Source organism: Topomyia yanbarensis, chromosome 2, assembly GCF_030247195.1.
Source record: "Topomyia yanbarensis strain Yona2022 chromosome 2, ASM3024719v1, whole genome shotgun sequence".
Lineage (NCBI taxonomy): Eukaryota > Metazoa > Arthropoda > Insecta > Diptera > Culicidae > Topomyia > Topomyia yanbarensis.
In genome coordinates, this window is record NC_080671.1 from 219,107,004 (window position 1) to 219,124,083 (window position 17,080).

The window sequence follows — 17,080 nt, forward strand, 5'->3', positions numbered from 1 at the left end:
ACAATATAATTGGTCTCAACTATATGTATTATAATTATTTAGTGTTTATTTTTGTATTAAAAATAGCGGCCTTATTATCAATTTTTATATACTAGTTGATTGCAATTGCTGTTTACTACAAATTATGGATATATGAAATGTTAAAACTAACACAGTCGTGATTCGCTGGTCGCTCAATTTTTAACAGGAGCCGCTTTTTAGTTGTACCTCCGCTAGTTGGTCCATTGTCGACATCTGAATGTCAAATTCTCATGTTAAATTCAATTCGACAATAAAACTGACAATAGTTAGAGATATGAGAACTTGTACTAATAACATCCCCTTTGATCCCCCTACTAATAACATCCCCCAGTTTTAACATCTGTCAACCCAACCAGCGAATCACAATTGTACAAAATTTCCAACAAAAACCGTATCATAACATAAATTGATCTGAATCAGCAAACACCTTCATATTTTTGAATATATATATATTGAATTTATGGTTTTATTTTTCCATGATTTGTAGTTTGCGTTTGTTGCATTCAACTAATGTATAGAAATTGATAGGTCGTCGCTTTGAATATAAAGATATTTACTAAATAGTGATAATACATATAGTTGAGGATAATTAAGTTGTCTATTGTTTGAAGTAGCCAACTCTATTTTATATTCTTCTTGATGAAAATTAACGATTAAACGTCTACCTGTGCAATAATGAAAAAATAATTAGAATCAGTCAACATACCATTGAGATATGGCCTTTTGAAGTACATTCCAACTTTCATTTATTTTTTTTTTTTGAATTACACATTATATTTAACGTTTGGTAGACAACCCTATTTTCATATTTTTTCAGTGCACCATATAAATAACACCATTTGTACATTATATTTATGTAATTAAATCGCAAGGGTTTCCTTTAAAAACCGCGACACGTATAAACGATCTTAATAGTTAATGGACAAACATGGATTCACGCTTGAAGTCTGGTAGAAAACCCTATCTTTGACCGCATACCACATCCAAACCGTTGTAACTTTCGATTCCGTCAATGAAATATTTTCAAACTTGCAAGGGATATACTTGATTACTATATCTTTCGAATGCCACGTACTAAATAAGTAGACAAATATTTTTTTGTTTATAGAGATTGGACCAAACCCGTGGGTGTTTGCTGGTAGCCTTATGAAACGTATCATAAAACTTCAAATCGCCATATCTCTCGAATCCCTCGATGGATCATTTTGAAATTCACTGAGAAGATGCTTGGATACTGTATCTTTCGAATGCCGTATGCCAAATTTATGGTCATTTTTTTTAGTTAATAACGGTTTTAGGAACACCGTGTAAAGCATAAGGCGTGTAAAAAACGTAGCCGGAATGTCGGACAATAGCCCGGTGAAAACGGTTCTCAATTGCAATCCGACCGGTACAAGAAGACGTGGCGCGCAGCGAGCACGATGGATCGACCAGGTGGAAGACGATTTGCGGACCCTTCGCAGACTGCGTGGCTGGCGACGCGCGGCCATGGACCGAGTGGAATGGAGGAATCTTTTGTATACGGCACAGGCCACTTCGGCCTTAATCTGTTAATAAATAAATAAAAGTGTAAAAAACGTTTAGGGTAAATTTATAATTGTTCGAATGTTATGGATTATCCACAGCGGGCCCCGTTTATTAACTGATTAGAAAAATAAATAAGAGTATTTGGATAAAAAGTGCGAAACTATTCGGATTATAATGATAATAATCTTAGAAACTACTATTTAGAAGAATGGGATAAAATTTAAGTTGAATACAAGTGGTCAACATTCCAATACGATTGAAAACTGTAATTACAAACAAAAGCTAGCACATAGAATATTTATTATCGAAATTTCAATCGATTTTTGAAAAAATATGTGTACTGTACGAATATGAGATTGCGTGTATATTTGACTATCTTTAGAATTATGATTATTTTTGAAAAAGTGAGCATTTGTAGTACAAAAATAATTATTGTATTTTCCTTATGCTGTCTAGTAAACTATATCTACATATATAAAATGTCTATTATATATAAACTTATTTTTTACTTGTAAAATGCATATAAGCATTCCGCATAGCGGTGTACGAAAATGAGATTGTGTCACTGTATTGGAAAAAATGGTGTAAAATTTATTTAATGTGGCCTTTCAAAGTAACCGTTCCTCTTAATCTTATTTATTTTTACAGGTTATATCTCCAACGTTAGCATCAAACCAAAACAATGATGAGTCTAAAGAGGAACACTTAACAAACGAAAGACCCATCATACAAAACATCCATCGCTTTGAAGACGATTTTGGACCAGAAACAGACGTAGACGGTCAGGAAGATGCAACTTTAACCAATACTTCTGCTTATTGTGGAGAAAACAATATAAGTGAGAAGAATTTATCAAATTCCGTAAAAAATATTTCGTTAGAAAACAAAATTCTTAAACATCTATCAGAGCAGAACAAAGATTTCCTAGCCGATAGTAACCCATTTAAAAACGAAAATTCAAATGAATCCCACGATCTGCTAACTTCAGAAATGGTATTGCTTGATCAGCCAACAACACAAAGTGGAGAACTGCCTCGCGAATTGTCAGTTGATAACAAAATTATTGATGCTTTAGAGGCATTGGGAGTTACAAATGGCAAAAAGGAAAACCATGATATAATCGACAAAACGGGTGACAGCACTTATTTTGGCGTTGGTAGAAAGTCTCCTGACCTACAAGACATTTTAGAAAAAGTCGACTATACTCACGAGAAGAATGTGTCTATTTCTGAGGAGCTGAAAAAATGTGTTTTCCCTGACAAACTAGAACCAAACATGGAGCAAGGAACATCACACACTGAAATGGGTAGGTGACCTTTTTGTATGCTCCTTAAACTTATGGTAGATAAAGTTGGCCTTGAACTGTTTTTGTTTTTTTTCATACGATAGACTAATTGGAAAAAAATTGGTATCCTTCATTGAATGACTCTTTCACTCTATATTGGCTGTTCGGTCACCACAAGTGATGTCCCTCTTGTTAACGTGAATGGAACTTACCCATTAGTAATTTTGAAGTAGAATACTTTTAACGTTTCAATATAGGGGTCCCGTTTCAAATATTTCTGCCGGAATTTCACTCTATTTTTTAAACGTGACTACCTGCCATTGTACTGAATGGAAAAATAAGATTATTCCAGTCCAGTCTCTTATTATTACTTATTTAGTTACATTGTAAATAAAATTTATATCCTTCTACTGTTTTTTGGTTCGTTGGTACACTGGTCATGTAGCATAACATCTGGGAGAACTCCATCAGAATCAGCTGGCGTGTCCGTCTGGATTGGTGTTGGAGAACTGGGTAGATCCAATCCTCAGGTTGTAGTTACATTAGCCGTTGATCAATCGCTACGAAGACGTTCCGTTGGTATAGCTAGATGGTTTTGTTTTCGCTACATTCAAGAATGTGATGCTCGATGCTATCCGTTTGATCAGGACAAATACTGCAGTCGACGTCGGCTCGTCTATTCATTTTGTAGAGTAGCTCGTTGGTAATTAGCTTGCGATGGACAACTGAATACCACGCAGATCGTTGATCCGATTTTATCATCTTAGAGTCGATGTGTTTAAATACTTTCTTCCAGTCGCGTAGTGGATTCTCCCTCACTATTTTCACTTCAGTTGTTTTAGGAAGCTGCAGTATATTATACTGGAGCTAGGCGTTTTTGAGATTTCATCAGTTAGAAAAGCAGATTCTTTCACCACTGTTCGAATGTGTTCGTATTTCCTGGGTATGGCCAGTAGATTTGGGAGATTGGCGTTGTGTTCCAAGAAACTCCAAAGAAAAGGGAGATTTGAAGCTTTTTTCATTGCTTCATTCGATTTGTCAGCAAAGCCTTGGCTTTGATCGGTGGTGAATGTAAATTTAACCCTCCATCTTTTCCCATACCATAGAAATGATCCAATTCTCGAGATAAACTTTCCACTATGCTTGTTTGGAATTGGAATTACAGATGCTGTGTAACATAGCTTCGATTTATGTAGGTATTTTTCAAAATGACTTTTTGTACGAGATTCAGATTTCGGACGTTGTTTATCCACATACACATTTGGAACCCTAGTAAAACCGCAGCCCAATTGCGGTCAATTGTGTTGGAGAAGTCTTCAGCAAAATGTATTCCGAGTATTTTCACTGTGTTTTGTATAGGCAACCACTGATTTTGTGGTGTCAAGTTTATCAAACCGATTCTTAAGGCTTTAGTTTTGTGGGTGTTCATTCTTGCCCCATGCTTCAAAGGTGTTTAGAACAGCTCGCACCTGATAGTCACTGCCGAGAAACATAGAAATATCATTAGCGTAGGTGTTCAAAACAGCATGTGGAAATTCTCTATGCAGTTGCAAATAGATCACAAATAAAAGCATTGATAATGGATCCCCTTGTCGTTCCGATCTCTCTATTTTTATTTCATTTCCCAGTTTACTATTGAGAAGTGCCCTTGAAAAGCTGTTGTTTGTACAGTACATTAGAAGGTTAACCACATCATGATTCAAATTCATTTTTGATGGTGCTTGCCAGGAACTTGTACTCTACCCTATCAAAAGCATGGTCGAAATCAAAAGCAACCAGCAGTGTATTCCCACATCTCGCTATCACTTCACAACAGCGGTCAAGTATACGAGCAGTGGCTTCAAATATGTTACGCTTCCCATTGGAGCATTTTTGATGCATTGATAGCACCAAAGTGAGCAAGGAACTAATTCGGTTTTTAATTATTCTAGCGAATATTTTGTAGTCCGCATTCAGGAGTGAAATCGGTCTGCAAACTTTGACGCTGTTATCGCCCTTCTTTTTCCTAACAAGCACTAGTACTCCATCAAAGAATTCTTTGGGAGCATTAGAGTAAACTCTCTCAATCACTTGCCATGCCTTTAGGTTGTCCAGTATCCCCATTTCACGTGTAGTTCCTCAATGACCGCTGGATCATCAACCAAGCTTGGATGCATACGGCATATTCCCCGACCAGGTGGATTTCCAAATGTTGGAAGAACAGTGCGAATTATGTATGCTTTGTGGTCTGAAAAAGCCGTTGCAGCAAAATTTGCAGTTCGAATCCATCCTCGTGTATTCGTTGTGACAAGAATCCTATCTATCCTAGAGGCAGGTTCCGATCTGATAAAGGAGAATTCAACATGTTGGCGGTTTAAAAGCTCCCAGTTGTCGTCCACACCTAAGGCAGTCATGAATCGTTTTAGCATTAGACTATGCGCGTTTGAACAAGTAGCATCTTTTTGGTTTACTACTAAATTGAAATCACCACCAATGACGACAGTGTTCGTAGCATTATAGAAGTAGTATGGTAAAACTGCGTTGTAGAAATTTTCCCTTGCGTTGCGATTTTGAGTTCCCGATGCTGCGTACACATTAATGTAGGTTACGCCATTGATCCGTGCACTGATTAACCTTTAATCCATGCTTCTGTCTACATGGGTTAAGGTGAGAAAACTTCGTGCTGCAATCGCTGTTCCTCTTTTGGGCTCGTCTACATTGTACTCAATGATGAAGCCTGGTATGTTGAGATGTATCGTTGCGACTTCTCTTGCAGGATTATGATATCAAGTTCAGCGGTTTGGATGAATGAATTCAGTGCGTCGAGCTTTGTCCCATTTGTCACTGCGTTCATGTTTATTGTAGCAATCTTGTAGCTCCTCATATCAGCCATTCCATCGTTGAGAAGGCGGTTCGTTGACATGTTAACGCCACCAGCTGAGCGTTGTAACGATAGTGGCTGCGACACGAAGACCAGCGGAGCAGCTTGAGCAGGCGACTGGGAAAGTTAAAATCTTGCTGAGGATGACAGTATAATATGTTGCTTCGGCAGGACATATACTGTCCAGAATGCTTACCGAGGAAGCTGGAAACGCGACTGACATATTCGTTTTATGTAGAGTTTTCTGACAGCTGGCGGCCGCTTGCAGATACAATGTAAGGTTTCCCCGGCAGGACGGGTAGCTGATGGGTGCCGTTGCGGATACGCCGTGAGCTGGGAGAGGCGAAAGGAGGGAAGTTGTTACTTGCACATCCTTCTTGTTGATGCAATGTTGAGACAAAGAGCTAATCAGAATTTGTCCAACGCCGTATATTTGATAATTGTTAAGTGCAACTGCAGTAACGTAACGCTGCACACTGCATTTTTTTGTTTCGCCAACACGACGAATGGCAGCAGGGTTCAGCTGCAGCGGGGAAAGCTGGGAACGGTGGAAACATGCTAAGGGTGGTAGTATCATGAGTTGCTTCGACGGGACATATACTGTTCAAAATGCTTACCGTGGAAGCTGGAGACGCGGCTGACATTTTCGTTTTGTACAACGTGCCATCACAGCCGGTGGACGCTTGCGTACGTTTTCCCCGACTGGACAGATAGCCGATGGGAGTCGTTGCGGTGGCGCGGTGAGTATAGAGAGATGAAAACAGGGAATCGAAAGACGCTGCTTTCACATCCAGTTTGTTGCTGGTGCAGACGACGATGCTAGTCGAATTTTGCCTGACGCCGAGCGTTTGCGTAATCTTTTTATTGTTACACAAACGAGACGGATAGTTGATGAGTGCAGAGAAGTAACACTGTATTCTGCATTTGTTTATTTTTCGCCGACACGACGTATAGCAGCAGAGTTTAGTGGCAGCTGGGGAAGCTGGGAACGGTGAAAACTTGCTGAGGGTGGTAGTATCATTTGTAGCTTCAGCGGGATATATACTGCCCAATATGCTTACCAGGACAGCCAAAATTTCTGTTTCCAGATACAATTTGTTGTTTCGGTGTTGAGACGCATAGCAGGTCAATTTTTCATCACGAACTGTGAATGTGTGCAGCTGCATTTCATTGTTGAACCGACGGGGTAGGTTAGAGTATTGCACTGTGATGTCTTTTCTGATTCGCCGGCGGGGTGAGGAAATGCAGAACACAAAAACGCTTACAGCAGCTGATAATGATCGAAGCTTGCGAAGCAGTTGACAACGGTTCATCGGTAGCGGGAGCTGGTAATAAATATGCATTTTTTGTTGTTGTTATGATGAGATCGGTGAGCACCTGGTACAGCAGCAGAGGCACTAGCGATGAAGAAACAGTTGGCACATTCATTTATTTGTTGTTGCTGTGATGAGGCTGGTTCAGGGTAGTTTTTTTATTTACTGTTTTTTGCGAGAAGTCGATCGTGTGTGATGTGGATCTAGCCGTGTGTTATTCCGGGACGGTTTTTTTTGTTGCTTCTTCTTTCATTTTCGCATAATTCTCACTCAATTTGGTACACCAGGGAAAAAATCTTTCCAGACTTCATCGCGGATTGAGAAAGTTTCACCATTTTTTGTTGGGTACATATTCCACTGCGACCAGTGTTTTGATCTATTGTGGTAGGCCCCTGTTTATTGTTTGCCACATCAGGGTGTTGTAGCACTATTAATCTGAGTGATTCCTACTTGCTGACTATAGTCATGGTCCCAGTAAGGTATTATAGAACGTATTAGGTTTATTGCCTTACTGGGTGAAGTCGTCCATACATCCATAAGGGTTGTATTATCCCCTTATCGAAGAATTTGCTCCTTTTGTGGAAAAGTGCTACACAGTTACATAATAAATGTTCTGAGTTCTCCTTATCTAGGTTGCAGAAGCGACATGTATCATCTTCTATTTTTCCTAACTGCTTGAGGCAATATTTACTCGGGCAGTGCCCTGTTACTAAACCACTGATGGCCGTAAGCACAAAGCCGTACTAACTGTTTTTAAACCGGACTAACTTTTAAACCGGCCTAAAATATTTGGTAAGCTTTAATCAAACGATGCTGTCATTTATATGGCTGCGTTCTGATCTGCGTTACACGTCAATGTTAAAAAACAACAAATTCAAGTTAAAGAAAATGAATAAATGCATTCCGATATTTTCTTGCAGTAAAATAGCTTTTCTTCGTCAAATATCTCGTTCCATAGGGTTTAAGAACAATTTTGTCAACTTGTTGCCGATATGTTTCTGAACATAGAACTTTAACGTGTTGGATAGTTGAAAGTTGGCCGATGATGTGCAGTACTTTGTAGTGACATAATATGCACAAAAGAAAATAAATTGATATACATGTCCGGAATTCCCTTTCAAAGAGAATTTCGACAGTTGGCTTTTAAGCCGGAATTATAAGTTTGTCGAGATTTCATACTTTGATTAAAAAATTGGGTAAAATATTTCAATTTGAATTCAAAATGAACTGTGAGTGTCATTCTAATTGAACATGATACCTATCGACGTGGGGGAGAACATTTATTTTCGTTTCAAGTGAATTTTCACAAGTTTGGAATAAAGATAAATTGTCAATGAAGGTTTGCGAATTAAAATTATATACGTTTTTCAGCGAGGTTCAAATAAAACGTAAACAAAGATCAAACAGAAAATTAAACTTTGACAGAACGATCATTTATATTCACGAGCGTTATATTTAATTTTTTTTTGCACTGTGACAGACAGAATATAGATATATTTCTATAATGCATGAATGCAAATTGGAACGATTTATGCCAAAAATCGAAATAAATATATTGATCACCGTTGTGTTCACAATAAATTTCAAAACATTTTGTATTCAGAAGTTTTATGTGTTTTATTCTTATTGGAGCATTGCAAATATTTAAAATTAATTATTTACTCTTAGCTTAGGGTATTTGTGGAGCTAATTTATAAGCTGTTAACATTCTGATTCAATTTGCTAACGACCAGTGTAAGTAAATTCATAAAATATTGCATTTTGCGATCTATATCCAATTATCATTTGTTTGGATCTATCCCCTAAAAACAATAATTTTCTTCCGTTATTTACTTTCTTTGATGTGTGATACAATAGATATATGGGCAATCATTCGTGAAAATATGTTATCGATTTATATTAACGAATTAAATGGTCCCGCTTATTCTCTTAGCGACAAGCAAAAAGAAAAGAAACAAAACAATTCTTATTGTAGTTCTGTTTCTAATTCACAAAAACAACTTTAATCTGAATTGATTGAATAGATCTCAATTTATCCAAACGTGCTCTACTGTAACCCTTTGATGTGCAATTGGAATCAAGCGTGTAGAGAAAAGGAAAGAACGAGGAAATAAAAAAATGCGGGTAGATAAACACGGTAAAAAAACTTTACCCACTTTATCAGCAGTCAAACAATGGGTATTTTATTGCTTATAACAATTGGTGCGTTTTATTCATTTCACAACTACTCGATGAGATAATATCAATGGATATACTGATCTTAATAATGAGTGAAAAGTCATTAAGAATTATTTTAAGCGAGTTAACCTGCAAACTAAGGTTCGTAGCGGAAGCTGCAAATTACCGGCCTGCATCTGAGTACGTGGCGAAAACGGAACATTTCGGCAATGCTAATAAAAAACGGCTGTTCAAACTACTGAGGATGTTGCAAATATGCGTTTGGCATTTTTAGAGCAGCCAGAAGATACAGCCATTAAAAATATATCCAGTTGGCGGTTTTATTTTGTTAAGTAGTTAAGGAGACAATAATGTGAAATGAATGTTATTTTACGTTTTTTTTAATTCAGAAATAATTATATTGACAGTATTTTTCATTCTGGCGCAATTTTCATGAATGGATATTTTTGACGCGTTTTGTTGTAACAGTTCTGCGAAAAATAAAGGGTAACACATACCCAGGTTGACGTACAAGAGCTGTATTCATTTATGGATACGAACTCTTTACCCACTTAATGGGTTATTCCACTTTTATTGAAAATGCGTAGTTTTCTACGCATTAATTGGCATTTTATTTTTTTAGTGTAGTTCGACAGTGCTTGTCTTTCCTACCTGATAAACTGGCTTATTTATTGCCATCTTTATTGCGAGCAAAGAGAGCCATATTTATCCAGAAGAAAGCCGAAGAGAGGATTGAAAATAACGAAATATATGCAAGTGAAACATGGTCCACGGTCGGAAATCTATCTCCCGTGATTTTTGACTTAGCGCCAAAAACTAAAGTTTTTCTGATTCCTTATGTCAATAGCGATGTACGTAGGATTTTTTTCGATATTTTGATTTTAAGCGAAATGGCACAGTTTTGAGTGAAAAAACGTAGAGAATGTCATAAAAATCTACACAAAATCGTTATTCAATAATAAGGTAAGCAATAAAAAAATTTAATCCTGCTTACGTGACTAGAAATATCAATTTTGAATATACTGTGAAAATTTCAAAGCGACTAAAATCATTTGCTCGAGTTACATTTCCGGCCAGTGGTTTCGAGAAAAACGCGGTTAAAGTTTGCAGTACACATGGGTTATACATAAGAAGCGTTGCGGCAAAATTGAAAATTATATTTTTGAATTGTTTTCGTTCTCCATGTTTTGGGATATCATTTTTTACATCCTAAAGCACATTTTAGACTAATAAATAAAAAATCGATTGTTTTAAAATTCTACAGTGGAGTAACCGCTTAAACAATTTATTATTTAAGATCCATAATTGACTAAAACGTTATTTTGCTAATAATGGTACATACTATCGAGAACGTTATAGAGTTGTATTGTTAGGCGCTAGCCACTCCAAGGGCTTGAAGAGCTTCTCTAACATTATACTTAGTAGTTTGTCAGTTCAGCCAAATCTGACTTCCAAATTAAATCAAATGCTTATAGAAAAAGAGTGGAAGCTTACATCTTTTGAAAAGTTTGTATCAGTTGCTGTTCTGCAACACATGAAAAATGCCATAAAAATTATTTATTTGCTTCAGATAATTATGTCGTCCATGGAATGGAAATCTGAAATTTTAGCCTGGTGGGGCTTATTATACCATCCTACTAGTCTACTAACCATGCATATAGAATTTGGCAGACCTACTTTGCTGAAAATGAAGTAATTCAAATTATCAGCACGATTATCCAATAATGCCTGATATACCAAAAGTCCAGTAATTTTAATTAATAAAAATTATAATTAGTTACTTCCTATAGTCTGCCATCTGTCTGATAATGAATTGACAATTATAAATTTACAAATTGAACCTGATACTGGATGCAGATAAAATTTCTTGGACCAATCGTTCTGAATTTTGCACAATTCTTCTTCTTCACATCATTGCCCAGGCTACAAGAGCTTTTTGCAAACTGCTAAATATTATTATTTTACAATAACATGTTAATCGTTGTTTTAGCAATAATCGGACTTTGGCTTCAAAGTACTATAAAAAATCGAAAACCGACCAAAAAATAAAAGCTCCCTTAATTACTTTTTTTTCAATTTGTTTATTTGATAAGGCACGTATGCGTTAGCTTAAAGGTGCCATTTTTCATTGTTTTACATTTTGAATTTCTTAAAACTAGGGGGTTACACATTTCAATATTATTTTGTTTTATATAATGAAACTAAAAAAAAACTTTACAGCTAACTTATACATATAAAAGAGGGTATAATATAATATTCGTAAGAATTGGGGGACGGGTCATTTTGTGTGTTCTTTGTATAGTAATTCACTTTATGATTTTTAGAAGGGAGATTGTAGGAGAAATTAATTATTAACTAAGCGGAACATTTTACAAGCTTATTAACTAGAAATAACTAGAGAGAGTGGTTCAAGATTAGGGGGAATTAATTAGGGCTATTTTAAAGTAGAGGTACTGTTGTGCATTTCTTAAAGAGATTAAATATTGATTAACTAAAACTAGAAGACAGGGGCACATAAGTTTTGGGAAGATATTCAAGGGAGGAAAGGGGTGAAGTCATACATCTGTGTATCAGAGACATGGGAGGGAGGGTGGACAAGGCTGAACGGGGGGGAGATATAAACTTTCAGTTTCCGGCATCAGGAATTAACGGCCAGGATTACAGATTCGAACGGATTGATCAACTAAAACTAGAAGATAGGGGGGCACATAAGTTTTGGGTAGATATTCAAGGGGAGAAGGGGGTGAAGTCATACATCTGTGTATCAGAGACATGGGAGAGAGGGTGGACAAGGCTGAACGGGGGGGGGGGATATAAACTTTCAGTTTCCGGCATCAGGAATCAACCGCCAGGATTACAGATTCGAACGGATGCATCAAGTATTAGGACGCCGGGCGGTTTTCCTCGAGCCGGCAGGGGTTCCTCCAGACGATTTCGTAGTACGGCTCAGATACGGATCGGAAACACACCGCGTTGCGCGTGTGATGTTGTACTGTAGATCTCGTGTTGTTGGTTCATTCGACAGATGTTTTGTCTCGTCTTGGAGTCGTATCAAACTATCGTTGGGGTACGGTAGGCGGAAGAGGGCACTTCTGGGAATGATAAGAGAAAAGATAGGGGCATATTGATGGTTTTGAGGAACATGTATATAAGGGATATGTAGAGAATATCGCGGCTTGCTAGTACATCTCGAACCGGGACATTGGGTGATCTTCCTCGGGCCCGAAGGGAATCGAATAGTTGAGATCTGACAGAACAGTACTCGGCGCATGCCCAGACAACATGTTCGATTTCGTGATAACCGTTGCCACAAGCGCAGATACCGCTATCCACGAGCCCAATACGCCGGAGATGTGCGTCCAGCGTGTAGTGATTGGACATGAGCCGAGACATCACGCGTATGAAATCCCGACCCACATCTATCCCCCTGAACCAAGGTTTCGTCGATACCTTAGGGATTATCGAATGTAGCCACCTTCCCAGTTCACCATTGCTCCATGAAGTTTGCCATCTTTCGAGGGTTCTCTGATGAGTAGTACTGGAAAATTCGCTGAAGCTAATTGGTCTTTCATATATGTCACCTTGTAAAGCGCCCGCATTAGCTAAAGAGTCCGCTTCTTCATTACCTGGAATGGAGCAATGCGAGGGAACCCAAACTAAGGTAATCTTGTACGATCTTACAGACAAAGTACGCAGGCGCTCCCAGATTTTCCCCAGAAAATATGGAATGTGCTTTCTAGGTTTCATTGAACGGAGAGCCTCGATTGAGCTGAGGCTATTCGAGACAATAAAGTAATGATCGGTGGGCAAAGTATCAATGATCCCAAGGGTATACTGAATAGCAGCAAGTTCTGCGACGTAAACTGAAGCAGGATCATTGAGTTTGAATGAGGCGGTGAGGTTTTGATTGAATATACCGAAGCCAGGGGAGCCGTCGAGGCTTGACCCGTCGGTGTAAAACATCTTGTTGCAGACGACTTCTCGAAATTTACTATGAAAGATGCTTGGGATCACTTGCGGACGTATATGATCCGGGATTCCACGAATCTCGTCTTTCATGGATGTGTCGAAGAATACAGTTGAATCGGAAGCATGAAAGAGATTGACACGGTTGGGATAGTATGAAGAAGGATTGATATTTTGTGCCATGTAATCGAAGAACAAGGATATAAATCGGGTTTGAGAATTGAGCTCGACAAGCCTTTCGAAATTTGCAATTACTAACGGGTTCAAGATATCGCATCGGATGAGCAATCGATATGAGAGGTCCCAAAATCGATTTTTCAGCGGAAGGACGCCCGCCAGCACTAAACTCATCGTATGTGTCGAGTGCATGCAACCCAAAGCAATACGCAAACAACAATATTGGATTCGCTCTAGTTTGATGAAATGAATTTTCGCAGCGGAGCGGAAACAGAAACTCCCGTACTCCATCACCGACAATATTGTTGTTTGGTACAGCCTGATCAGGTCACCCCACCATGTTCCGGTTATTGTACGGAGAAAGTTGATCCTTTGCTGGCACTTCTGTTTCAGATACCTAATGTGACATCCCCAGGTTCCTTTAGAGTCGAACCAGACCCCGTGATATTTGAAAGTTGTAACCTGAGCAATAGTTTGACCCATTAATTGAAGCTGTAGTTGCGCTGGTTCACGCTTTCTTGAAAATACGACTAGCTCAGTTTTCTCCGTGGAGAACTCGATACCTAGCTGGAGGGCCCAAGCAGACAAATTGTCCAAGGTATCTTGCAATGGTCCTTGCAGATCAACGGCTTTGGGACCAGTAATAGAGACCACACCGTCATCTGCAAGCTGCCTTAGCGTGCAGGAATTGACAAGACAATTGTCAATGTCATTCACGTAAAAGTTATAGAGAAGGGGGCTTAGACATGAGCCCTGGGGAAGACCCATGTAGCTAATTCGTGATGTCGATAAATCACCATGCGAAAAATGCATATGTTTTTCAGACAGCAAGTTTAGCAAAAAGTTGTTTAGAGTCGGTGAAAGACCATGCTGGTGCAGCTTCTCAGAAATAATTTTGATAGAAACTGAATCAAAAGCCCCCTTTATATCTAGGAAAACTGATGCCATCTGCTCTTTGCTAGCATAAGCCATTTGAATTTCTGTTGAGAGCAGCGCAAGACAATCGTTCGTCCCTTTGCCTTTGCGGAAACCAAATTGTGTATCTGACAGTAAGCCATTTGCTTCAACCCAATTGTCGAGGCGAAAAAAAGATCATTTTCTAGAACAACTTTCGGATACAGGACAGCATTGCAATCGGTCGATACGAGTTGTGGTCGGAGGCTGGTTTTCCTGGTTTTTGAATGGCGATGACCTTCACTTGCCTCCAGTCATGAGGGACAATATTACCCTCAAGACACTTTTTAAATAAATTCAACAAGCGTCTCTTGGCAGAGTCTGGCAGATTCTTTAACAAGTTAAATTTGATTCTGTCTGGCCCTGGGGCTTTATTGTTACATGATAAGAGAGCAAGTGAGAACTCCACCATCGAAAACGGTGTTTCGTTCGCGTTATTGTGAGGGGACTCGGCGCGGTAGATCTTCTGTGCCGAGGCGGAATCCGGACAAACCTTCTTGGCAAAATCGAATATCCAACGGTTTGAATATTCCACGCTCTCGTTAGTACTGTTTCGGTTTCGTAAGCGCCGGGCCGTACTCCAAAGAGTGCTCATCGATATTTCTCTTGTTAGTCCGTCGACGAACCGGCGCCAGTAGCTACGTTTTTTGGCTTTTATCAAACTCTTCATGCGCGTTTCCGCCATCGCGTACTGTCGGTAGCTAGCTGGCAGCCCGTCGTCCCGGAAGGTCTTATACGCAGCGGCCTTCTCCGCGTACACGTCTGGTCACTCTTTGTCCCACCATGGATTGGGAGAACGCCCGCGTGAGTTCGCGTCTGGTACGCGTTTAGTCTGAGCTTGAATCGCGGTATCGAGAATCAAGCCAGCCAGGAACGCGTACTCTTCCTCCGGAGGAAGCTCTTGAGTGCACTCGATATTGTCGGATATCGCGGACGCGTAGCTCTTCCAATCAATATTTCGTCTGAAGACATACGAAAAATTGATTGTATTCGGTGGCCCTGAACCGTTAGCAATATTAATTACGATTGGCAGATGGTCGCTGCCGTGGGGATCAGAGACTACCTTCCACATGCAATCCAACCGCAGCGATGTCGAGCAGAGGGACAGATCTAAGGCGCTCGGTCGCGCTGGAGGGGCAGGAATCTGTGTCATTTCACTCGTATTCAAAATAGTTATATTGAAGTTGTCGCAAAGCTCATGGAGTAGGGTAGATCGATTATCGTCATGAAGGCAACCCCATGCCGTGCCGTGGGAGTTGAAGTCACCTAAAACTGGCCTCGGTGCGGGGAGGAGTTCCGCAATATCGCAAAGCCGTCGGTGGCTAACTGAGGCTCTAGAGGGAATGTAGGTGGAAGCAATGCAAAGGTCTTTGCCTTTAATTCTGGTTTGGCAAGCGACAACTTCAATGCCTGGTGTCGAGGTGAGGTCGATGCGATTGAAAGAATAGCACTTTTTGATCCCCAAAAGTACTCCTCCGTATGAGTCTTCTCGATCCAAGCGAATAATATTAAAATCGTGGAAGTGTAGGGTTATTTCTGAAGTGAGCCATGTCTCGCATAGGGCAAATGCATCGCATTTCAAATTATTTAGTAAAATTTAAAACGAATCGATTTTCGGGATAATGCTTCTGCAATTCCACTGTAGAACAGTGATTAAATCCTTGACCTCGTTCGATGAATTAGCCATCGAAGGATACAATCGCTGAAAGGAGGGGCCATTTCGCAGTGAACTGCATCAAAAATGTTTTTACTGCGGGGAGAAAGCTTATCAAGATACTTTTAAGAGGGTCAGAAATATTTAACGCTGTAAGAATACGGTCCACAATGTCAGAGAAATTTATTAAGCCAGCACTGTTTTCTTTCTCTGGCTGAGATATGGGAACACTTGGAGTTTTTTGATGTTCCTGGAAGTGCTGGGAACTCCTTTTCTGAGCTCAGGTTACTTAGACCGGGAGCGACTTGCTTCGGTTTTGCACCAGTACTTCCTGGAGTAGTTATTTTACGGGGACCATGAAGAGATACCTTATGGCCTTTACGACGAAGCTTGGGGGAGGAAATGTTCTTTCTTTTTCTATTACTTCTAGGCACAGCAGAAGATGTTCCCTCCTTTCATCACAGTCGCCTTTGTCAGTAGACAAGTTGGTAAAGATGTTCGTAGAGACAGATGGCGTAGCTATCTTAAGCATTTCTGCAAAAAATCGCTTAGAGCGTCCCTGAAGGGAACGCTGAAGATTTTCCTCGCGCTGTTTGTACGCGGACATGAAGGGAGATCATGTGGGTTTCCCCCACAGTAGAGACACTTTTCGACATCCCTACCACAGGAATCATCCGCATGATTCCCGCCACATTTCGCACAGCGGGCTTTATTGCTACAATGGGAGGCTGTGTGTCCCAATTGTTTGCAATTAGTACAGTTCATGACCCGCGGCACAAAGAGGCGAACATGTAGACGAACCTTGTCAAAGAGAAGGTAGTTAGGTAGGGCAGAGCCGGCGAAGGTCACCTGATGAGTTGACGTATGTTTTCTTGCCGTCAGCTGCGATTGATGCTGGATGCAAACGTTTGCATTCCAGTATCTTCACTGACTTAAGCATGGGGTCTTTGAAACAGCCAGTCCCATATTTTAGCAGGTCCTCGCATTTCAGACTCGAATCGGAAACGACCCCACTGACTTCAACCCTGCTAGCTGGAATATACACCCTGTACTCCCTCGTAAAGGGCTCGTAGCCAGCAATATCGTTTGCCTGAGTTGAACTGTTAACCACCACCCGAAGCTTATCAGGGCGAATTTTCGATATT

The 17,080-nt window shown here is 39.8% G+C and overlaps 1 protein-coding gene across 3 annotated transcripts in view; it reads left to right on the forward strand.

Moving 5' to 3' along the window:
• Nucleotides 1-17,080, forward strand: part of LOC131682914 (serine-rich adhesin for platelets-like) — a 1,216,708-nt gene that overhangs the window by 649,492 nt on the left and 550,136 nt on the right. For all 3 annotated transcript variants that reach the window (XM_058964729.1, XM_058964727.1, XM_058964728.1), the window contains one exon: nucleotides 2,197-2,854. In XM_058964729.1, coding sequence (XP_058820712.1) covers nucleotides 2,197-2,854 — 658 coding nt within the window. The remainder of the gene's footprint in view (nucleotides 1-2,196; nucleotides 2,855-17,080) is intronic.